At 47.3% G+C, this 23,105-nt stretch overlaps 3 protein-coding genes across 3 annotated transcripts in view; 2 read left to right on the top strand and 1 right to left on the bottom strand.

Moving 5' to 3' along the window:
• Positions 1-6,780, top strand: part of LOC107076020 (uncharacterized) — a 41,355-nt gene extending 34,575 nt beyond the window's left edge. The window contains exons 4-6 of the mRNA XM_069199039.1: positions 3,055-3,327; positions 3,632-3,916; positions 4,239-6,780. Of these exons, the coding sequence (XP_069055140.1) occupies positions 3,055-3,327; positions 3,632-3,916; positions 4,239-4,792 (1,112 nt within the window). The 3' untranslated portion in view covers positions 4,793-6,780. The remainder of the gene's footprint in view (positions 1-3,054; positions 3,328-3,631; positions 3,917-4,238) is intronic.
• A 2,949-nt stretch (positions 6,781-9,729) lies between these two features.
• Positions 9,730-13,451, bottom strand: LOC107076013 (uncharacterized). The gene is made up of 5 exons (XM_069198545.1): positions 13,391-13,451; positions 11,957-12,319; positions 11,367-11,495; positions 10,496-10,557; positions 9,730-10,205 (listed from the first exon to the last, which is right to left on the bottom strand). Exons 1-5 carry the CDS (start codon positions 13,428-13,430, stop codon positions 10,086-10,088), a joined length of 714 nt encoding a protein of 237 aa, XP_069054646.1. The 5' UTR covers positions 13,431-13,451; the 3' UTR covers positions 9,730-10,085.
• A 4,367-nt stretch (positions 13,452-17,818) lies between these two features.
• LOC138243094 (uncharacterized) lies at positions 17,819-22,657 on the top strand. Its single transcript, XM_069198596.1, has 6 exons — positions 17,819-18,096; positions 19,250-19,302; positions 19,609-19,941; positions 20,280-20,552; positions 20,861-21,145; positions 21,468-22,657. The coding sequence occupies exons 2-6, from the start codon at positions 19,260-19,262 to the stop codon at positions 21,989-21,991; spliced, it is 1,458 nt and encodes a 485-aa protein (XP_069054697.1). The 5' UTR covers positions 17,819-18,096; positions 19,250-19,259; the 3' UTR covers positions 21,992-22,657.
• The last annotated feature ends 448 nt before the right edge of the window (positions 22,658-23,105 follow it).

The raw sequence follows: 23,105 nt of genomic DNA, 5'->3' as shown, positions 1-23,105 counted from the left end.
CCAACAAAAGAGGCATGACTTGGCCACACAAAACTAAATCACCTATTTCACAAACTAACATCAAAATCTAAGATAAAAACAACAACAAAAAAACCCAAAAAGCAAAAGACAAGTGGTTTGATATGGAGTGCAGAAACGTCAGAAAAGCACTACAAAAACTCAAAACTCAGGGCATCTGTGTGAACAGTAACCTGGGGAAGGTATTCTGCAGTATCCTGAATACGCAAATACTGACCTTCCTTACTGAACACAATGTCCTGAGAAAAAGTCAGATTGGCTTCTTACCAGATCACCGCACATCTGATCACCCTACGCACACTGATAGACAAACATGTCCACCAAAAACACAAAGGAAAACCTTTTTCCTCCTTTATTGATTTTAAGAATGCATTTGGCACAAAGGACTGTTTTATAAACTTCTCCAAAGTGTACAACATAATTAAATCAATACACTCAGAGAACAAATATGCAGTGAAAATCGGCAAGTCTGCAGGTCCAGGTCTCACACTACATGACACTGAGATCAAGTTCTTGCTCTATGCAGATGACCTGGTCCTGCTGTCGCCCACAGAACAGGGGCTGCAGCAGAACCTGGCACTGCTGGAGCAGTACTGTCAGACCTGGGCACTGACAGTCAATCTGGACAAGACCAGAGTTATGATTTTCCAGAAGAAAGCCAGACTTCTGGAAAACAAGTTCCAATTCACACTGAACAACAACACATTGGAGCACACATCCAGCTACACATATCTCGGTCTCGCCATCAGCTCTTCCGGGAGTTTTGACCTGGCAGTGAAGGCACTGAGGGAGAAGGTACTCAGGGCTTTCTACGCAATAAGAAGGAGGTTCTTCAACATCAACCCACCAACAAGAATCTGGCTTCAAATATTTGAAAGTGTAATCCAACCCATTGCCCTATACGGCAGTGAAGTGTGGGGTCCCCTCACAGATCAGGAGTACACTCAATGGGACAGACTCTGCACATGGAGATCTGTAGAAACATCCTCCGTGTGCAGAGAAAAACTGTTTTTGGCAGTTTCCACTGTGGTCCTTGTTTACCAGGCAGTCGGCCCTGTGTTCATGAAAGTAAATAATTTTATTGAAAACTATTCGGGCTGCAAAACTTCTAGAATTAAATGTCATTAGACTTCTGGAAAGTGTGTGTGTCAGTACAGATCAGAACCAGCTCATTCATTACCTGTTTAATCACAAGAATATTAAATAATAACAGTAAAAATGTTTTTCCCAAACACCCATTTGCTCTACAGTTACACAGTGTTGTCTCCCACTTGAATATTTTCACTCAGGTTTGTAAATCTGCTGAAATAAAATGAAAGTGAAAGACGCAGAGTGCTTATTTATCTTTTCCAGTTACACTACTCGAAGAAGCTTTTTTTCCCCTCCAAATATTCTTTGCCATCTCTGTGCCTGCAATTCAGTGTGGGACCTGGTGTTTTCCCTCATCTTGTGAAGCGGTTTTGCTTCAGCCAGCTCATCTGTCAGTTGCTGCTCCAGTACTGAGAGAACTTTGTTTTTCTATTTCAGCCTCTGTTTCAATATTGCTTTAAATCTCTCACATCAACATCCCTTTCCATCTGTGCCTGCGAATTGCTGCGCTCCTTGTAGCTGGATCCTGGTGTCTTTCCATCATTTTCTGCTGTTTTTTATTAGATCTGATTTAACTCTCACTCCTGTCATTATCACAGATCCCTCATAATGAAGGTCCTGAGGAGTGTCCTGACTCTGGTTTGCTTTCCAGGTAAGGATCGGACTTGACTTTCAAGGTGAATGTTTTTTCATTTATTAAGCTCTTAAGTGAGTTGTTAAACCACCTGGGGCATTGTTTTCTATTGTAGCTTTACTTCCCTCACTCATATTCATATTGCAGATCCCTCGTCAGTCCTGGTTGTTATCCTGACTGTGGTTTCTTGTGAAGTTAAGACATCAGAGTGCTCATTCACTTACCTGTGAAGAAATCGAGCAGTTACAGTCACATCCAGAGAGCTGTGTCTCACAGCATCTGTGCCTGCAATTCACTGTACTCCTTGTAAACATATCTGGTGTTTCATCAGAATGCTTAATCGCTTAATTGGTTTATTAAACCTTGTAGGATACCGTTGTTCATTGTAGCTTATATTTAAGTCTCTCACTCGTATCCTTATTGCAGGTCCCTCATCATGAAGGTCCTGGGTATCGTACTGACAGTATTTTGCTCTCAAGGTAAGAGATCAGAGTTGTCGTTCGCTCGCCTGTGAAGAAATGCTGTCCACAAGTAGTTACAGTCACGTCCAGAGTGCTGTGTCTCACTGTTGTGTGTTTTAAGGGAGCTGAAGTCTGACTTGTGTTGCTGAGTGTCTCTCTGCCTCTGTCCTCTGTCTCCCAGTGTGCTCTGCTCTCCTCCCTGTGTCTGGGCTCTATGGGGAAACAGTCACTCTGCCCTGTGATGGGAGCTCCTACAGACATATTCCCGAGGAGAGAAAGATTATATATTGGAAGAACACCAGTCACCGTGTGCTGGAGTTCTACAGAGGACATATCCACATTTACCCAGGGTTCGAGAACAGAGCTGAGCTGTCCAGAGAGAGGATCAGAGATGGAGATTTCTCCCTGATCCTTCGTAACGTGACATACTCGGATCAAGATATCTACGACTGTCGATTTGTGGATGATAGAAGGGAGAGGAAATTCCTTGGAGATGTGAAGCTCACAGTTCTAGGTAATCTCCTTTCTCTCCCTTGTGATCCGAGCAGTTTGAGGGAATCTGGTGTTTACAGTGTAGTGATTCCTGACTCGTGTCGACTAACCTGACCTACAGCTGTTTTCTCTCTCAGTTCTCTAGGGTGCACCAGCATCTTCTGTTTATCATTTTTCTTTCTTCTCCTTCATCCCAAACCCCAGATCAGGACCCCTGGTGAATTTTAGCCAGGGCTCAACTCAGACGATGTTGGGGTATGTGACTGAATTCACTCTTCAGGACAGACAGGGAATTCTGGGATATGATCATGTGACTTGCCTGGTGTTGCTGACCGGTCACTTGTCAATGTCTTCCTGTAGGACACGAGGACAACATCGGTCTCTCCTGGGGAGACCCCCTCAGTGTCCCTCTGCGCACACAGCAGGCTGTAGAGCTGTGGTTCAGACCTGAGGGAGGAGAGTCTCGCAGGCTGTGCTCTGTGCTCGACAGCACTGTGACCCCAGACTCCAGCAGGCTGAAGGTTCAAGACCAGGTGCTGAAGATCTCCAGTGTGAGAGCTGAAGATGGGGGCACTTACACAGTGCAGGACTCCCAGGGGAACCCCATCAGCACTGTCCACGTCACTGTGGGAGGTGAGAGTGGGGCTCCAGTGGGAAACGTGCACAGTGTGACTCTTTCACAAGTGTCAGTCCCTGATGTGTGGGGTCAATAGGAGGTATTGAATTAGGTATTGATTTCCTGACATTGAAGGATTTTTCATTAAGGTTCTTGAATATATTTGAACTTAAAACTCTAAATCAGTGTTGCTGTTCTGAAACTATCTTCAATCTCAAGACTTAAATGTGATCAATACTGTCTCCTCTGAGTGCAGTCTTTACAGCTGATGAATTGCTGTCTGCATCATTCTTTCACTCTGCTCCTTTCCTTGAATTTCAGCTCAATCAGAAGTCCTCACCCTGCAGTCTGGAGACAATCTGTCTCTCCCTCTCCACACAGCTGCTCCAGTGAAGGTGCTGTTTCATCCTGCAGGATCTGCCCAGTCTCCCAGAGTCTTACTGAACAGCACAGGGCTCCCTGGCCCCGGGTACGAGCAGAGAGTGTGGGTGCAGGACGGCTCTCTGACACTGTGCTCCCTCACACCAGCTGATCAGGGGAGCTACACAGTGAGGGACCTTCACGGAAACGCCATCAGCACTGCGATCGTCACTGTCACTGGGGGAGGTGAGTCTTCATTACAGGACAAACTGAGTTAAACTGATCTCCACCTGAACTTACCTTCTTATGAAGAAACAATACTTGAGCTGTTTCAGTGCTGATTTTCTCCTGTGGTTTGAAGCCGATCACACAGGTCCAGTGTGTCAGCTGGTGTTTCAGAGACGGTAGTTTTCCAGCTCCTCTCCTGGTGTTTCTCGGGCTCTGAGCTGGGATGTGAAACTGGGCAGGAAGAACACTCTCACACAGCGGCTGCTGGATAGTTTTTCTTTTCCGTCTTGCTGTTGTAGGTTTGCTCTCTGTGTGACTGTCTCTGTTCTTGTGTTTTCAGAGATGAGCAGCGTGTCATGGCCTGTAAGTGTTGCAGTCATCACTGCGATAGTGGCTGTGCTGATGGGTGCTGGACTGGGTGCTGTTTGCTGTAAGAAACGGTGGAAGATGAGAGAGGAGAGAAACATGATACCAGCTGAAAGCAACAATATTAATATCCATACAGAAAACAAATTCCTTGAGGGATCTGAGAGGCTCAGTGATGCTGTGTCCCTGCACATGGAGAAAGACGATGGTACAGGAAGTGAGATTGTCCCAGTGGTTAAACTCCATTATACTCCAGTTCCCGGTGGATCCAGTTCTCCCAGTGTTACTGCAGGAATCTCTTCCGGCACAGTTATTGTGAGCGACCCAGAGCAGAGGACACACTCAGGATATCGATCTCAGGGTGAGGAGGGTGAGCTGCCTCCTGCAGGTGAAGAAGGGTGGGCAGTCCTGGAGCTCAGTGGAGGGTCGACCCCAGCTGACCCTGAAGACCAGGAGCCCAGCTGCTGTGTGGAGGAGAGGCAGTCGAGTCTGGAAGAGGCTCTGCTGTCTGATGGAGGAGATCAGTGACCTGAACATCACAGCCAGTGTAGCCGGCCAAGATACTGAGATACTGGTGCAGCTGTCGGACATCTACATCAAACAAACAGTGGAGAAACCCAGTATAACCACTCAGGTTTTACTGCCTTGAGCTTTTCTATAACATTGTGACCAAAATCGTCTACACTTCTCCGAGCCGTTACGACTGCATTATACAGTTTTAATCTGGCCGCCGTTGACGTGAGTCCTGCGCTGCTGACTGTGTTTCCTGACCTTGTTCATTCCTTCCCCGTTAGTCCAGAAGCGAGGCGTCTAGACAATCAGTACCAAAGTCTTTTTCCTTAGTGATTCTTCTGCTGGCACCTCGTCTTCGTGAGAAGGGACTCCCGCCACAGATTTCTTGCGCGCACTACACTGCTGTTTCCAAGTGTTATTTCGTTCTCTGTGTTTGGTTAATCATGATTGCAGGTGCACAGTTCAGGCAGGGGTGGGCCAGCAGGACAGCTCCACTGGTCCCCATGCTGGTTCGTCTGTACTCTAGTGGAGGAGCTACAGTAGCTGTGTACTCTTACCCTACCTGTGAACATCTTGCTCTCCAACTCTCTCGCTGCACTGCGCTGAATTTACTTGTTCATCTGCCTCCTGAGCCCTGCCCTGTGTTTCTCTCTGGGCGAGTGACAACATGAGGTACTATGACCTGTCTGGTATTAATGCTGGGTGAGTTTCATCCTCATGTTGACTCCTTGGTCTGTACATTCCCTTATGATTATTGTTCCCCTTTGCACTGCTTTGATCGCACTGAACTGGTGCAGGTTACTCTGAGCACAAGTGCATGTCTCTCGTGTTCTTTATGGTGCTGAAGATCTGAAAGGGCTGCACTGCACTGGGGAAGGAGCAAACTGGTGGTTTATCCCACCTTTCAGTTCTCAGAGTAGTGAGGAGCATCAACAGCTGATACCTCCCATCCGTCCTCAGTGTTTACTGCTCCCAGCAGGGAGAGGGGTTTGAGTGCTAAACTCAAGTGAAAGTTTTTATAAGAAAAATGTGGAACAAAAACTGCTTGAAGATTTTCTTGTTCTTCTAATTTACTTTTGTACTTGTTATGATTTTCTCTGTTGTGCTTGTATGTGTATTTATCCATCTGTCTTGCTTCTGTGAAGTATTTTCTGGGCTTGTTTTAATACTGTATATTTTTTTAAATACGTGAAAAATGTAGCTATTTTTTAAATGTGTATATATATTTGAAATTCTATTTTATATTTACATGTGATAAATTTTATTTGATGTTTCTGGTTGCTATTTAAATTAAATGAGAATCCTGCAGACACACACACTGACCCCTGCAGGACCAGGACTGGACAGCCCTGCTTTAAAGACCCCTGGAGACGCTGCAGACACACACACACTGACCCCTCCAGGACCAGGACTGGACAGCCCTGCTTTAAAGACCCCTGGAGACTCTGCAGACACAAACACACACTGACCCCTCCAGGACCAGGACTGGACAGCTGTGCTTTAAAGACAGCTGTCGGCTCAGAATGACCTCAGGCTCCAGGGAGAGGGGCAGTTCAGGCTGTCAGGGGGAGATCACGCTGAGTAAATACCTGCTGGTAGTGACTCTACAGCCCCGGACCAGTCTGGGTTCCTGCCAGCTCAGGCTGGGAAGTGGAGACGCTGGTCAGATCTTCACATCATCTACACTTGGACCTGTCTCGGCTCCTACTGGGTGAAGACACTGACTCAAAACTGTGATCCTTAAAATGTCTTAAAACGTCCTGCTATTTTTCTCTATCAGTAGTGATTTCAGTTCCTGATCACTAGAGGGCGGTGTGAGCCTAAAGTAGAGCAGTATGTTATCAAGCGATTGTCGTTTGGCCTTTCGGTGAAGAAACTCATCCGCATGCGTTAGTGTATCATACACTAACGCAAAAAAACATGCATAGCAATACATGCAAAAATAACATTTCTCAAAGTAGTGTTTTCCTTTCCACACTAATTCAATTTCCCCGATGGAATCAATAAAGTATCTGTCTGATTCGGACTGTGACAGTGTCATTAATCTCCACCAGGACCGTCCAACTCCACCTCTAACAAAACAAAATCTGCCGTTTCATTCAGTTTCCAGTCGTGTCAAAAGGTTGAAACCCTGGCTTCTCTCCAGACACAGCTGGGTGAGCTCCTCCAGTCAGGACAGAGGGCTCTACTGTACACAGAGGGGGGTGGGGGTGGGGAACAGGCTGCCCAGCCCTGTGGTTGAAGCCGATACCCTGGCTTCTCTCCAGACACAGCTGGGTGAGCTCTTCCAGTCAGGACAGGAGGCTCTTCTGTACACAGAGGGGGGCGGGGGTGGGGAACAGGCTGCCCAGCCCTGTGGTTGAAGCCGATACCCTGGCTTCTCTCCAAACACAGCTGGGTGAGCTCTTCCAGTCAGGACAGGAGGCTCTTTTGTACACAGAGGGTGGTGGGGGTGGGGAACAAGCTGCCCAGCCCTGTGGTTAAAGCCGATACCCTTATTTCTTTTAAGAATGAGAATCTTCAAACTGTGATTTTCTCATCTCCAGCTGACACTTGGATGGATTAACTACTAACTACCCATCAGGCCAGCTGTGCCCTGTATTCAAATCAATTCAAGGTGCTTTATTGGCATGACTGATGGATGAGTACTATCAATGTTGCCAAAGCAAAACAAATACAATTCACATAAAATAAAAATCTATAGACATTTACAATAAAGACACAATCATAAAATATTTACATATAGATCTATGGAGCATTACTGGGAGACAGGCTCACTGTTCCTCAGTGCTCACTGTTCCTCAGGCTGGGACAGGAGATCACACACTGTATTATTATTATTGAGAGACAGGCTCACTGTCTGTTCCTCAGGCTGGGACAGGAGATCACACACTGTATTATTATTATTGAGAGACAGTCTCACTGTCTGTTCCTCAGGCTGGGACAGGAGATCACACACTGTATTATTATTATTGAGAGACAGGCTCACTGTCTGTTCCTCAGGCTGGGACAGGAGATCACACACTGTATTATTATTATTGGGAGACAGGCTCACTGTCTGTTCCTCAGGCTGGGACAGGAGATCACACAATGTATTATTATTATTGAGAGACATCCTCACTGTCTGTTCCTCAGGCTGGGACAGGAGATCACACACTGTATTATTATTACTGAGAGACAGGCTCACTGTCTGTTCCTCAGGCTGGGACAGGATATCACACACTGGGCTGCCAGTTCAGCTGAGTTCCCTCCTCCCTCTCCCAGTAGGATTGGGACCCGTTGTGATTCTGGCAGGTGTGGGAACTCTGGGACTAGATTTCTGAATTTCAGGAAGAATGTTTCTCTAATCCCAGAATATCTGTCCCAGTGCAGTAGGAAGTGCACCTCTGTCTCTGTTTCTCCCCGCTGGCAGTGGGAGCACAGCCTGTCCTCTCTTCGCTGCCAGGTGTGCCTGTGTCCAGTGTCTCTGTCCAGGCTGTGGTCACTGAGCCTGTCCTCTCTGGGCAGCCAGGTCTGCCTGTGTCCAGTGTCTCTGTCCAGGCTGTGGTCACTGAGCCTGTCCTCTCTGGACAGCAAGGTCTGCCTGTGTCCAGTGTCTCTGTCCAGGCTGTGGTCACTGAGCCTGTACTTCGTCAGGGTCTGTTTCTGTTTGTTGTTTCTTATCTTGGTCAAATATTCAGCTAGTGTGTATTGTCTGTTTAGGGTTCTGTAGCATTCCAGTTGATGTTGTTTGTGTGTGTGTGTCCCAGTGTGTGAGATATTGCTGTTTGATCTGTTCTGTGATGTGCTTGAGTCTGAGTTGTGGTGCTCTAGCAGTGTTGTCCTGAAGCTGGTTGTGTGTTGTGTATTGTGCTGTGTTGTGGTTGAGTCTGAGTTGTGGTGCTCTAGCAGTGTTGTCCTGAGGCTGGTTGTGTGTTGTGTATTGTGCTGTGATGTGGTTGAGTCTGAGTTGTGGTGCTCTAGCAGTGCTGTCCTGAGGCTGGTTAGTGTCGGTGTGGCTCAGGTCAGTGAGCCTCAGGACCAGCTGGCTCAGGGGGCTCTGTTTTGGGCTCAGCTCTTGGCTCAGCAGGGCTTTGTGGTGATAGGAGTTGGTCGCTGTTTTGTAGGTGTAGCCAATACTTTAATACTCTCTTCTGTATGTGCCCTATAGCTGCCTCTCATTTGTGACCTGTCTTGTGTCCTCTGTCCAGGAAGGCACCACTTGTCTAACAGGTGCAGCTCTCAGAATCTCAGCGCAGAATCAAAAGCGTCCGATATCTGAGAAACAGTCTGTGGGTCTTGAAAACAGGTACACAGGCCTGTGTGGTATCCATTTTTACACACTTGTCTATCTCATCCTCACATGTTTTTTGGGGGGGGCTTTTCTGACCTGAATTCTGCCTGATGATTCATTTCAGGGAGGCTGAAGAGTAAACCAGCGCACAGCCCAGCAGAGACACAGCAACAGAAACAAGACAGGAAACTGTCAGTGCGAACCTGTTGTCAAATTCTCCACCTTCCCCCCGGCCCCCTGTCCTCCCGAGCCCAGTGTGACTATCACAGGCCTGAGAGAGTAAATACTGTATAGAGAGCAGTTGAGCTCATGGAAACATCTGCGGTCGTCGTGCTGAACACAGGCTGCACACAGGCTGCACAGAGCCCTTGATCTGCTCACAGTTCAGGGCTCGTTAGCATTGATGAACACGAGCATCAGACACAAAGAACAAATGCTGTTTGGTTCCTTTGTTGACTGCCTATGAAACACTTGTACCAGCTTTTGTCTTCTGTGTGGTGTAAGTCTTTTTTTCATGACACCTCTATATGCAAACTTGTTCAGTAGCAGGGGACTCTGGTAATTGTCACTTATCAACCAAACAGATGGATAGATGTATCTTGCATTATCTCTTTATTATCTATGTAGATTCAAAGGACTTTTCAAGGTAGCTGCCAAGCAGACATATCTTGCTGTGAAATCCATAGATACTTCAGCTCATAAGTAATTCTTATAGAGAAATATGTTCTTAGAAATTGCTGGATCACTCCTTCCAGTTTTCAGCAAACAAATTTGACTAGATTTCATTTTAGAGGAAGTTGTCTGGATGGTCCTCACTCATTAAATCAGCTGAACAAAACAACTGGAGAGAAAGGAAATGAAGATAAAAGAGAAAAATGTACTTCAACTAGTTCTTGACCAGTAGTCTTGATAAAAGACTTTTTTATGGGTTGTTATGCATTTATAAGTTTTGATTCCCAGTACTCAACCTGATTATGTTTTTCAGCTCAGCTAAGCGCTCTGTGAGTGTACTTCTGTACTTTACTGTCACACACATCACCCATGCTTGATCTCAGCATATGTCCTGGGCTGTGTGTTGTAGCCACCTCTCTTCTTGTGCTCTGTGTTTTGTCTGCTGATCTCTATAGTGGCGTACTCCAGTCCTGCCTCCTCCTCCTGCAAACACATAGACAGTGAGGTGAGGACGAGCCTGAACACGCACACACACACACATACACACACGCACACACACACACTCTGCTAATTTCATCTGTGACCCTCCTGACACACTCTGATAAGATTGTCAATCTTTTATCAGTGTCAACATAAAACAATACTCTTAACAGCCCACAAAAAATAAACTCAATGTCTACTCTGCCCTAATCATCATCACAAACACCATCATCACTATTATTAGATGGATGTGAGACACAGTGTCCTGTCTGAAATAAAAATCTGATCGGTACCTGACTGTCCTGTCTCTCGCTGTGTCCTCCAGTCTGGGGGCAACTCTCAGAGCTTCTACTGCCTGGTTTCAAAGAGGAAACACAGTTATACTCCGCTGTGACCCCAAAATATTTCCACTTCCTAGTATCACTGTAAAAGATGGTTTTGTTAATCTGTCAGATCAGGGTGAAGAATATGTAACTCTCTGGATCTGAGTATATAAAGACAATATACAGCACTTTCAGTAGTTTGATGCAGTAGGCAAAAATGGCTTTTATAAATGACTTTTCAGCGTCGATTGTAAATAAATAAGTGTGAAAGAGAAATTTAAATCGTCCTCATCTGTCTTTTTAAAAGACACAAGCAGATCAAATTAAAAACCCCTTGGAGTTGATCTTAAATATTTAATTCTGACATTTTCTACTTTTCCCACAATAAGTTTTTCTTGGGATTGGGACAAACTGGAATGACTGAGAAAGTTTATTTGGACTGAAAAAGCTACTAGGACTGGCTATAAAGGTCAATGCAAACAGACGTAGATAATTCACATCAGGTTTTCATTGAATTTATTTAGACTGGGATTTTAGCATCAGAAATAAAACATTCCAGTTTAACGCATGAATCTTCAAATTAAACCGATACTGAAAACAGAAGTTCTATCGTCCAGTTAAACTCACAGCCACACAAGACAAGCTGGTCTAGTAGAATTATACACTATAATATTGTTAAAACATTTTTGAAACAATAACACAATGAAAGACTTAATTGGAGTATTTCCATCTGCATTTCACGCATTTAAGTGTCTGTTGATGTTTTCCTAACTAACAGCGGCTTTTGTGCAAATTGTATTTCACTTTTCATAATAAAACACAGCTGTGTGGACAGTCTTACCTCTTCTAAGGGAAACGCAGGAGAAAACGCAGACGGAGGACACGATGGCACAGACCACACTCACAGAGGGCAGAAGAGTCCAGCACGTCAGGCAGGGACTGGGACTGACCACTGTCCGGTCTGACTCCTCTACAGGACCACAGATAGAGCAGGTGAGAGGCTGATTCACAACATCTTCACTGCTGCTTGACAGCCTTTCTGAAGTAACAGCTCAGACAATGTTCATTTTCTGTGATTTAGGTAATGAGTTTCTCAAAAAGGAAATGCAAACGATCGTATTGCTTGGACCTTGTCACATCACAGTAAGATTCGCGGGTGGAAATCATGTCGTATAGTTTCAGTGAGGTCAGATTCAAAGCTTATCCATTGTGAAGCCTTTTTCAAATACCGAGAGACACCGGGAAGTAGGGTCGTGTACAAACATGGCAACACCGGAACCGGTACCGAACAAGACTGCAGTGTTGAACAGTGAAGGAGTGGGACCCCAGGGTGTCTGTGCTGTGTAGGGGAGCGGGTGCACAGACTGGAACTGCTCGCGTGTTAGTGTGTGTGAGGGGTTATCGGGGTGTCGGGCGGTGGCTGGGGCTCACCGGGGAAGACGAGCTCCGTCCCGTTTCCGAAGCTCAGCCGCCCGCCGACTCTGTCGGCGCAGTAGTACAGCGCCCGGTCGGACTCCGTCAGGTTGGTTATCGTCAGGCTGACGGAGAGGGTCGAGGGTTCGAGGACGAGGGAGAGGCGAGACCGGTACCCCTCTTCCACCTCCTTGATGATCTGGGAGCCGCTGATCTGGGCGACGGCGGCGATGAGCGGCACCTCCAGGGGCCTCTGTATTATCCACAGCGTCTCGGTCTGGTGCCTGATGCCGCAGGGCAGGGTGACCGTGTCTCCGGCTCGGACCCGCAGCTCCACGACCCCGGCCGAGCCAGCGAACAGTCCCCCCGCCAGGAAGACACCTGAGACAGGAAACTCACGTCAGTCCTTTCAGACACCGGCGGGACGCAAGATCTTTCCTTGCACCCTGAACAGGGCCGACGGATTTATGAATTCTGATACTCTGCCCATCATTAAAAAAAATGGATTTTAAATAGTGGTTGAAATTACATGTTATTATATAACTATATAGCTGTAGAAATCGCCGCGAGGAAGCTGACGAGACCCTAGTTGTCCTGCGACACAATTCTCTGTGTTAAACCACATCGAGTGATAAATAACAAGACATTGAGCGCTGCAGTCTATGGACCAGATTCATATTCCGGAGAAAATTGATTCTTTGATCTCAGCCACGCTCATTCAACACACTGTATCTTGAGGCGATTCCCAAGCCATTCGAAGTCCCCTGTATATAATAAGAGCTGTGCTCATATATGACATACATACAAAACGTGGTGGTGATAACGTCTCACTTTGCCAATATTTTCATTCAGATTCTTGATGGCGGATGGGCTATTTTTAATTTGTGTGAACATACTGGACAACAAAATAAAGATATCAATTTGTTTTCTAGGTAGTTATGTGAGGCTGAATGGTCATTTGTTTTTCGATCATCGAAACCTCGAAACGTCGGGTTTCCGGACTTTTCTTCGCGGTTGTAGGCGCTGGATAGCGAGTCTGCTGCCTCCAGAGGAGATCCCACCGCCGCTTCCAAAGCTCAGTTGTGTGTCTGGGCTCTGTCCGGGCTCTGTTAACACTTGTAACCTTCCTAAAGACTCGTGGCGACCAGTTGCTGGTTTGTTCAATATCACTTTTTCCTTCCCTCATTACAACCCTCAGTTCCACAGTGTATACAGCCTGTATATATTGTACACACCTTTGTGTGTATAGGTAATATATATTCTATATTACCTTTATATACACCCCTTCAGAAGAGAAAACACAGCAACAACGCAAACGTTCATTCCGCCCAACATAATACATGGTGGTCATCTATAAAACACTTCTGCACGTACAGTCTGCTTGTATAATCCACCGCTCCATTGTGGGAGGCGTATAAAAGCAACAAAATCTATACAAATATATCTACTCACAGAGGAAGAGCAGGTTATATGTCGTCCGCACGGTGTCCATTCCGTCTGGTGGAAGAGGAAGAGCTGGTCTCTGAACCTACGCCTCACTGTACAGACCGCGCTCTCATTGGGCCCAGATAGTCGTTTCCAATGACGTGTAAACCGATTTACTGAAATGTTCCTACCCTGAGACCCGAACTGCGTCGCAACAATCCTTAGGTCTTTTTTAATTACAGGGTTACAGGAGTGCAAAGGTGAAAAAGTTCGTTTAAAGGTTTTTAAGCAGTTGTAAGCTGGTCAACACATTTGTCTTCTCACGAAATGGTTACTGCAAACGCCCTTGCGGAGGTGTCTAAATCTACTCCGAGCAGAGCTCAAACAAAGTCCGGAGTGTCGAGAATTTGGCCGTCAGAATCCTGTCCAGGTCTGGTGCAAGTGATGACATTACTCCTGTCCTGGAGTCCCTGCACTGGCTTCCTGGCAAGTTTCGCGTCGAATTCAAGTGCTCACCGACAAGGCTCTGTCTGGCTCGGCACCTCAGTCCCTGTCTGAGTTACTATCATCCTGCTCACAGCTTTCACTCCTCTGACTCTGGGCTCCTGTCTGTCCCCCAAGCCCGTCTACACTCTGGGGGTACAGTGTCTTCTCCTGCTGCACCCCAGAGCTCCGGAACTCTGTCCCCCAGAGAGTCCCCTGGTCTAAACCCCTTCACATCCAGACTCAAAACCTGCTTTAGAAAGGCTTTTATTTAATTCGCTGCTTATCGCTTCTTCTATGACGTTATAAACCCTTCTGTTTCTTTGTTACTATTTTTGTCATTGTTTCAACAATTTTTCCCCCCCAAAAAGCGCTTTGAGATATTTGCTTTTAAAGGCGCTATATAAAATTACGTTTATTACATGGGTTTTATATTTTCGTTATCGAGTGCGGTGTTCACGCACATGTTTTTCAGAAGCCAGTGCGGGAGATGAAGAAACCAGAGAGGGAACAGAACAGGGAATAATCGAGGAAGAGCTGAGGATTGGAGGAGAAGCAGACGGAACAGTCGATGACTTCAGTTTTCTCCCCGGCACTGTCGAAACATCAGGACTGGTTCCAACGCCAGAGCGGTGATACCCGGAGCTGACAGTAGATGTCGCTGGTTGCAGCGCAACCTTTAGTTCTTCTATATTAAGAAACTTCAATCAAGTAAAAGTGTATGAATTAAATAAGCCACGATACTTTGAATTTCTGCAGATCCCACAAAGATCGCCTCCGCAAGAGCTAGAATCTAATGAGAATCTGTAATATTTTAGCAGGAGACTGGTGCTGCTTTTTAAATCCCCCTTTTCATTAGCAACAGTGTCAGATCGCCCTCTGCTGTTCGCTGGACTCAGTGCTCTTAGAGAAGAGCAGATATTTGTGGATTTCCCCTGCACTGTGACACATGCTCATTCTGAGTCGATCAAGTTCGACAGTCTCATTGCAAGCAAACACTTTCAGGAAGAGTTCGCTCGCTTGTACCTTTTACAACATTGGTTTAACAGCAGCAGAACTTTTATCACCTAAAACAGCTGGCCAAGATGTTGCATGTTACTCCATAGTCTCCAGGTAGGAAAATACAACCTTTAGAATAGATTATTCCTTTCAGTATATATAACATGTTTACACGTTATGTTTGTGTAACATGTAGTGAACACAGCAGACTGAAACAACCAGCAAAATCCGAACATACTGAGAGTTCAGACCCACACACAGCACTAATACGAGGGCTGAGGGCTCAAATATTGACGACACTGATGTCTGTATGAATTACATTCATCACAAAGTCTCTCGAGGGAAGATTGTCCCTTTGTCCTCTGAGGCTGTACAACCTGAATTAGTACCAATCTCGTATGTAGACTGCCAAAATTGACTCTCGATCTAGTTTTGATCTGAAGTTGATCAACTCAATCCACCACGAGTACAAACTCAATAAAAATGCAAAAACAAAATCTTCGATATGCCTGAGTATTCAGTAGTCTTTAGAAGCACCTTTGGCAGCAGGATCAGACTTGCTCATGCTGATGGGTATGTGTCTTTAAACTAAGTTACACAATAATCCTAGAGTAACTTTTTTAGAAGTTCATGAACGCACAGCCACAAACACAGGAAAGGTTTTCTGAAAACTTTATTCAGAGTTGGAAAGCATCGTGAAATACAAAGCACTTTCATTCCTCTCTACACTATCACCTTCCTCACCTGCGCTACAACACCTGCAGCCCGCAGTCTTCCTCCTGTCCACTGCTGGACAGGCCTCCTCTCCTGGGCCAGGAGCTCAGTGGTCTTCCTCCTGTCCACTGCTGGACAGGCCTCCTCTCCTGGGCCAGGAGCTCAGTGGTCTTCCTCCTGTCCACTGCTGGACAGGCCTCCTCTCCTGGGCCAGGAGCTCAGCGGTCAGCGCAGCCACAGTCACCTCCTCCCAGCCTGTCCCGAGACACCAGAGCCTGATGAAGAGTAAATATTGAACACCATCTTAGCACTCAGTCACAAAGTAGAGGAGGCCATCTAACCCATTTGGTAATAAGTAGCCAATTGATTGAAAGAACTTGAGAAGCCAGGGTATCGGCTTCAACAACATGGCTGGCCAGCCTGTTCCCTACCCCCACCCCCCTCTGTGTACAGAAGAGCCTCCTGTCCTGACTGGAGGAGCTCACCCAGCTGTGTCTGGAGAGAAGCCAGGGTCTCTGCTTCAACCACAGGGCTGGGCAGCTTGTTCCCCACCCCCACCCCCCTCTGTGTACGGAAGAGCCTCCTGTCCTGACTGGAGGAGCTCACCCAGCTGTGTCTGGAGAGAAGCCAGGGTATCGGCTTCAACCACAGGGCTGGGCAGCCTGTTCTCCACCCCCACCCCCCTCTGTGTACAGAAGAGCCTCCTGTCCTGACTGGAGGAGCTCACCCAGCTGTGTCTGGAGAGAAGCCAGGGTATCAGCTTGTTCCCCCCTCCCACCCCTCTCTGTGTACAGAGAGCCTCCTGTCCTGACTGGAGGAGCTCACCCAGCTGTGTCTGGAGAGAAGCCAGGGTCTCTGCTTCAACCACAGGGCTGGGCAGCCTGTTCTCCACCCCCACCCCCCTCTGTGTACAGAAGAGCCTCCTGTCCTGACTGGAGGAGCTCATCCAGCTGTGTCTGGAGAGAAGCCAGGGTATCGGCTTCAACCACAGGGCTGGGCAGCTTGTTCCCCACCCCCCTCTGTGTACGGAAGAGCCTCCTGTCCTGACCTGGGGGAGCTCACCCAGCTGTGTCTGGAGAGAAGCCAGGGTATCGGCTTCAACCACAGGGCTGGGCGGCTTGTTCCCCACCCCCACCCCCCTCTGTGTACAGAAGAGCCTCCTGTCCTGACTGGAGGAGCTCACCCAGCTGTGTCTGGAGAGAAGCCAGGGTATCGGCTTCAACCACATGGACTGGGATTGTTTGTTCCCCACCCCCGCCCCCCTCTGTGTACGGAAGAGCCTCCTGTCCTGACCTGGGGAAGCTCACCCAGCTGTGTCTGGAGAGGAGCCAGGGTATCAGCTTGTTCCCCCCTCCCACCCCTCTCTGTGTACAGAAGAGCCTCCTGTCCTGACTGGAGGAGCTCACCCAGCTGTGTCTGGAGAGAAGCCAGGGTATCGGCTTCAACCACATGGACTGGGATTGTTTGTTCCCCACCCCCGCCCCCCTCTGTGTACAGAAGAGCCTCCTGTCCTGACCTGGGGAAGCTCACCCAGCTGTGTCTGGAGAGGAGCCAGGGTATCAGCTTGTTCCCCCCTCCCACCCCTCTCTGTGTACAGAAGAGCCTCCTGTGCTGACTAGAGGAGCTCACCCAGCTGTGTCTGGAGAGGAGCCAGGGTATCTGTTAATGCCCATTGGCACACGGGGCAGCAATGTTGCTGCAAACCACTGCTGTTTTGTGACGTCAGTTTTTACCCTTGGTGCTGGGCGTGGGACACAAACTCACTACCCTAAGATTGCAAGTCTTATGCTCTACCAACTGAGCTACCCAGGCTCTCAAACGAACAAACAAACAAACAAACATTAACACCGAAAACATTTTTAAACACGGTCACCCCTTAATCACAGCATTGATTATAATTGCTGAAGAGGCTGTCTTTTTAAAGTGGCTCTCCCGGGGCTGATGAGAATTTTTCTGAGAATGAACATTTCAGTGAAGTGTAGCTCACACCCAACAAAGTCAAACCAAACAATCCAATGACATATCATGAGTGTTGAGTAAATAATACAAGTAGGTATGTAGACTCAAAAATGAGGGAACACATATCTCGACACTTTCAATAGCCACCTAATCCAATTCTTTCCGGTTTCATCTGGTGCAGAGATGGATTTCGACAATATAGCAGCACCATTTTAAGTGATGTTTACCAGCACACCGAAAGCGTTTCGGGCTCCACGCTTCACTGCGAAAATCCCGGAAGCGCCGCCGACACGAAGAATTCAGGCCCGGGCGCTTGTTCCTTTGCATCCGGGGCCCGCTAGAACTCGGATCCTGATTGGCTGACAGATGATTCAGAGGGCGGTACATGGGTCCCGCGGCACGGCTTTTCAATTTCTCGGCGCGCAGTCTGTGTCCACACTCATGAAACCGCCGGCCGATTCTCATTGCGTGACAGGCGATTCGGGGTTTTTTAAAATTTATTGTTTTGGCTGAACCTGTGTATTTTTTCCCGCACACTCGTGCCGGGACTCCAACCAAGCAGCGCTCCCTTCACGAAAGTAAGTCGTTTTCTCCAAAACTCTTCGGGCTGCGGAATTTCGCGGTTTAAAATGTCATTTCAGTCATTGCCGATCAACAGTAAAAAGGAGGTTTTACCCTCTTTGCTCTACGGTTACCCAGCGTTGCCTCCCAGCTTGAGTATTTTAAATCGAGTTTTAAATGTTTTGAAATTAAATGAAAGTAAAAGACTCACTGTGCGGGTACACTGGTAGAAGAAGTTAGTTTTTTTCCCTCCATTTCATACGTAGATTATACTTTTGAAGGTTCGTGCTTAAAGCTTCAGCGATTCCGCCACAGCAGCAGAATCATCATCATTCCTGCATGATCGCGTTTTAATGCAATATCATCTCTTATCGACGCCAAATTAGGAATAATATTAAAACATCTGATATGGAATCTGATTTTGAAAGTCTTATGTAAGGTGTGGAATCACCAAAGCCCAAAAAAATACGAATATAAACGTGTTCTCCCGTATAAAAAGCTTTACTGCGTTAAGATCAAGCTGTTCCAAGAGGACTGCGATTCCTTATTTCTAAAACTAAAAAATGACAGCACGGCGACTTACAGTCCTGTCACGAAGCTCGCAATTCCGTGCTTAATTCGAAATCTTGCACACTTCTTGTACACCGTCTATTTATTTTGCTCTCCATGAGGCGCAAAGGCAACAACTACGTTGAGTAACTCGTTGACTTACGAGACAAGGGGGCGGACGGGAGTCTTAAGCAGTGGGACGGGTTGTAACTGCTCCTACCGGAGTCGTCGTTGCTTTTTTTTCCCCTCCATTTCAATTTTCTTTGCCATCTCTGTGCCTGCAGTTCAGTGTGGGACCTGGTGTTTTCCCTCATCTTGTGAAGCGGTTTTGCTATTTCTGCTCGATCGTATTAACTCAGTGTGGAGGATGTGCTGGAAAGAAAAAGTAACATGAAACTGAAAACTTCAGCCAGCTCATCCGTCAGTTGCTGCTCCAGTACTGAGAGAATTTCAGCCTCTGTGTCAATATTGCTTTAAATCTCTCAGCTTTTCCACATCCCTTTCCATCTGTGCCTGTGAACTGCTGCTGCGCTCCTTGTAGCTGGATCCTGGTGTCTTTCCATCATTTTCTGCTGTTTTTTATGAGATCTGATTTAACTCTCACTCCTGTCATTATCACAGATCCCTCATAATGAAGGTCCTGAGGAGTGTCCTGACTCTGGTTTGCTTTCCAGGTAAGGATCGGACTTGACTTTCAAGTGAATGTTTTTTCATTTATTAAGCTCTTAAGTGAGTTGTTAAACCACCTGGGGCATTGTTTTCTATTGTAGCTTTACTTCCCTGACTCATATTCATATTGCAGGTCCCTCGTCAGTCCTGGTCGTTGTCCTGACTGTGGTTTCTTGTGAAGTTAAGACATCAGAGTGCTCATTCACTTACCTGTGAAGAAATCGAGCAGTTAGTCAACTCCAGAGAGCTGTGTCTCATTGTTTTGTGTTTTAAGGAAGCTGAAGTCTCTGTCTCTGTCCTCTGTCTCCCAGTGTGCTCTGCTCTCCTCCCTGTGTCTGGGCTGTATGGGGACACAGTCGCTCTGCCCTGTGATGGGAGCTCCTACAGACTCACTCCTGAGGAGAAGAAGATTATACAGTGGCAGACCGCCAGGCACCGTGTGCTGGAGTTCAACAGTGGCCAAATCCACACTTACCCAGGGTTCAAGAACAGAGCTGAGCTGTCCAGAGAGAGGATGAGAGATGGAGATTTCTCCCTGATCCTTCATAAAGTGACGTTCTCGGATCAAGATATCTACGAGTGTCGAATTGTGGATGACAACAGCTACAGGAAATTCCTGGGAGATGTGAAGCTCACAGTTCTAGGTAAACTCCTTTCTCTCCCTTGTGATCTGAGCAGTTTGAGGGAAGCGGGTGTTTACAGTGTAGTGATTCCTGACTCGTGTCGACTAACCTGACCTACAGCTGTTTTCTCTCTCAGTTCTCCAGGGTGCACCAGCATCTTCTGTTTATCATTTTTCTTCCTTCTCCTTCATCCCAAACCCCAGATCAGGACCCCTGGTGAATTTTAGCCAGGGCTCAACTCAGACGATGTTGGGGTATATGACTGAATTCACTCTTCAGGACAGACAGGGAATTCTGGGAGAAGACCATGTGACTTGCCTGGTGTTGCTGACCACTCACTTGTCAATGTCTTCCTGTAGGACACGAGGACAACATCAGTCTCTGCTGTGGAGACCCCCTCAGTGTCCCTCTGCGCACACAGCAGGCTGTAGAGCTGTGGTTCAGGCCTGAGGGGGGAGAGTCTCGCAGGCTGTGCTCTGTGCTCGACAGCACTGTGACCCCAGACTCCAGCAGGCTGAAGGTTCAAGACCAGGTGCTGAAGATCTCCAGTGTGAGAGCTGAAGACGGGGGCACTTACACAGTGCAGGACTCCCAGGGGACCCCCATCAGCACTGTCCACGTCACTGTGGGAGGTGAGAGTGGGGCTCCAGTGGGAAACGTGCACAGTGTGACTCTTTCACCAGTGTCACTCCCTGATGTGTGGGGTCAATAGGAGGTATTGGATTAGGTATTGATTACCTGACATTGAAGGATTTTACATTACGGTACTTGTATATATTATAACTTAAAACTCTAAACAAGTGCTGCTGTTCTGAAACTATCTTCAATCTCAAGACTTAAATGTGATCAATACTGTCTCCTCTGAGTGAGTGCAGTCTTTACAGCTGATGAATTGCTGTCTGCATCATTCTTTCACTCTGCTCCTTTCCTTGAATTTCAGCTCGATCAGAAGTCCTCACCCTGAGGTCTGGAGACAGTCTGACTCTCCCTCTCCACACTGCTGCTCCAGTGGAGGTGCTGTTTGACCCTGCAGGATCTGCCCAGTCTCCCAGAGTCTTACTGAGCAGCGCAGGGCTCCCTGGCCCCGGGTACGAGCAGAGAGTGTGGGTGCAGGACGGCTCTCTGACACTGCGCTCCCTCACACCAGCTGATCAGGGGAGCTACACAGTGAGGGACCTTCAGGGAAACACCATCAGCACTGCGATCGTCACTGTCACTTGGGGAGGTGAGTCTTCATTACAGGACAAACTGAGTTAAACTGATCTCCACCTGAACTTACCTTCTTATGAAGAAACAATACTTGAGCTGTTTCAGTGCTGATTTTCTCCTGTGGTTTGAAGCCGATCACACAGGTCCAGTGTGTCAGCTGGTGTTTCAGAGACGGCAGTTTTCCAGCTCCTCTCCTGGTGTTTCTCGGGCTCTGAGCTGGGATGTGAAACTGGGCAGCCAGAACACTCTCTCACAGCGGCTGCTGGATAGTTTTTCTTTTCCTTCTTGCTGTTGTGGGTTAGCTCTCTGTGTGACTGTCTCTGTTCTTGTGTTTTCAGAGATGAGCAGCGTGTCATGGCCTGCAAGTGTTGCAGTCATCACTGCGATAGTGGCTGTGCTGATGGGTGCTGCACTGGGTGCTGTTTGCTGTAAGAAACGGTGGAAGATGAGAGAGGAGAGAAACATGATACCAGCTGAAAGCAACAATATTAATATCCATAAAGAAAATGGAATCCTTGAGGGATCTGAGAGGCTCAGTGATGCTGTGTCCCTGCGCATGGAGGAAGACTATGGTATAGAAATTAAGATTGTTCCCAGTGGATCCAGTTCTCCCAGTGTTACTGCAGGAATCCCTTCAGGCACAGTTATTGTGAAAGACCCAGAGCAGAGGACAGACTCAGGGTATCGATCTGAGGGTGAGGAGGGTGAGCAACCTCCTGCAGGTGAAGAAGAATCGACAGTCCAGGAGCTCAGTGGAGGGTCGACCCCAGCTGACCCTGAAGACCAGTCGAGTCTGGAAGAGCCTCTGCTGTCTGATAGTGACAGAGAGAGACACCGCCAAGCCCAGGACGAGAGCTGCTGACGTCACAGTGGGGAGATTACTCATCTTGTCAAGGTGAAGGGACTCCCAGCTCTCCTGCTGTACTGGGGATACAGACTGATCAGAGAGAGAGAGACCCCCTGGACCCACAGAGCTCTTCCCCACAGGAACCTCACCCTCACACAGAGGGGCCCCTCTCCTGCCTGCTGCTCCTGACCTGATCCCTGTGTCACAGAGCCGCATCACGTCCTCTCAGAAAGCCACTCTAACCTGATGGACCTGATTCGCTGGTTTGCCTCGAGCAAAACGCCGATATAACCGGGGAAAGAGCTGAGCCGCAGGACACGATCAGAGCTGTGTGAACAAGGAGCCTGGACACTCGCGCCCCCTAGTGGCGGATCTGAACGGACTTTTCCCTCTGCAGCTGCACAGGGGATTTGAACTTAATTTGGAATTTGACATCATTATATTAAGGAACAAGTAAAGGTTTATTCCATGCTGAAAAGAGAAGAGAGAAAACACAGCGTTTCAGGGCGCGGAGCCTTCTTCTGGTGCGAGGGTGTGATTGTTGTATTTTTATGTATGTATATATATATTTATATAAAATATAAGTAAGGTGGGGGGTGATAATTATATTTCTGAAAAGGAGGTAATTTCTACTTGATTTTATATTGTATATATTCATAATAAATCATTTTTATTATTTTCTCATGTTTTATTATTGATTTTACTAATGCTGACCCCAGTATTAGGAGGACCAGTATTGTAGTAAATAATGATAGATTTTAATATCCAGGTGTGTGCGTCTCTGATTGGCTCCTAGTATCCATGAAGTCCTCTGGGAAGGTCCTGTCCCAGTTTCTGAATGTTCAGGTACAGTCCAGCTGTCGGCTCAGAGTGACCTCAGGCTGTAGGGAGAGGGGCAGTTCAGGCTGTCGGGTTTCACCACCTGATTTTTGCAGGTCTTGGTCCTGCAGGGGGCGCTGTGTCTACCTTGGTTGTTCCTTATCATGATCCAGGACACACACACCCACAGTGTCGGTTCCCAGCCCCCCTCACAGGCACAGAACCGAACCCTTAACCGGACTCGGTACCAGGATTCACTAGAACGGCGCTCAGCTTTTCTGAGTCTTTCCCAAGTCTAGGCAGGAAAAAA

Source organism: Lepisosteus oculatus, chromosome 14 (genome assembly GCF_040954835.1).
Source record: "Lepisosteus oculatus isolate fLepOcu1 chromosome 14, fLepOcu1.hap2, whole genome shotgun sequence".
Lineage (NCBI taxonomy): Eukaryota > Metazoa > Chordata > Actinopteri > Semionotiformes > Lepisosteidae > Lepisosteus > Lepisosteus oculatus.
Note: the sequence above shows the minus strand (reverse complement) of the source record. Positions and strands in the feature narration are given on the sequence as shown.

Coding starts and splice junctions, on each gene's coding strand:
- LOC107076013 (XM_069198545.1), bottom strand. CDS start 13,430: ATGGACACCGTGCGGACGACATATAACCTGCTCTTCCTCT. Junction 12,320..13,390: donor ATATAACCTGCTCTTCCTCT/GTGAGTAGATAT, acceptor TTCCTGTCTCAG/GTGTCTTCCTGGCGGGGGGA. Junction 11,496..11,956: donor GACGGAGCTCGTCTTCCCCG/GTGAGCCCCAGC, acceptor GTGGTCCTGTAG/AGGAGTCAGACCGGACAGTG.
- LOC138243094 (XM_069198596.1), top strand. CDS start 19,260: ATGAAGGTCCTGAGGAGTGTCCTGACTCTGGTTTGCTTTCCAG. Junction 19,303..19,608: donor GACTCTGGTTTGCTTTCCAG/GTAAGGATCGGA, acceptor TCTGTCTCCCAG/TGTGCTCTGCTCTCCTCCCT. Junction 20,553..20,860: donor TGTCCACGTCACTGTGGGAG/GTGAGAGTGGGG, acceptor CTTGAATTTCAG/CTCGATCAGAAGTCCTCACC.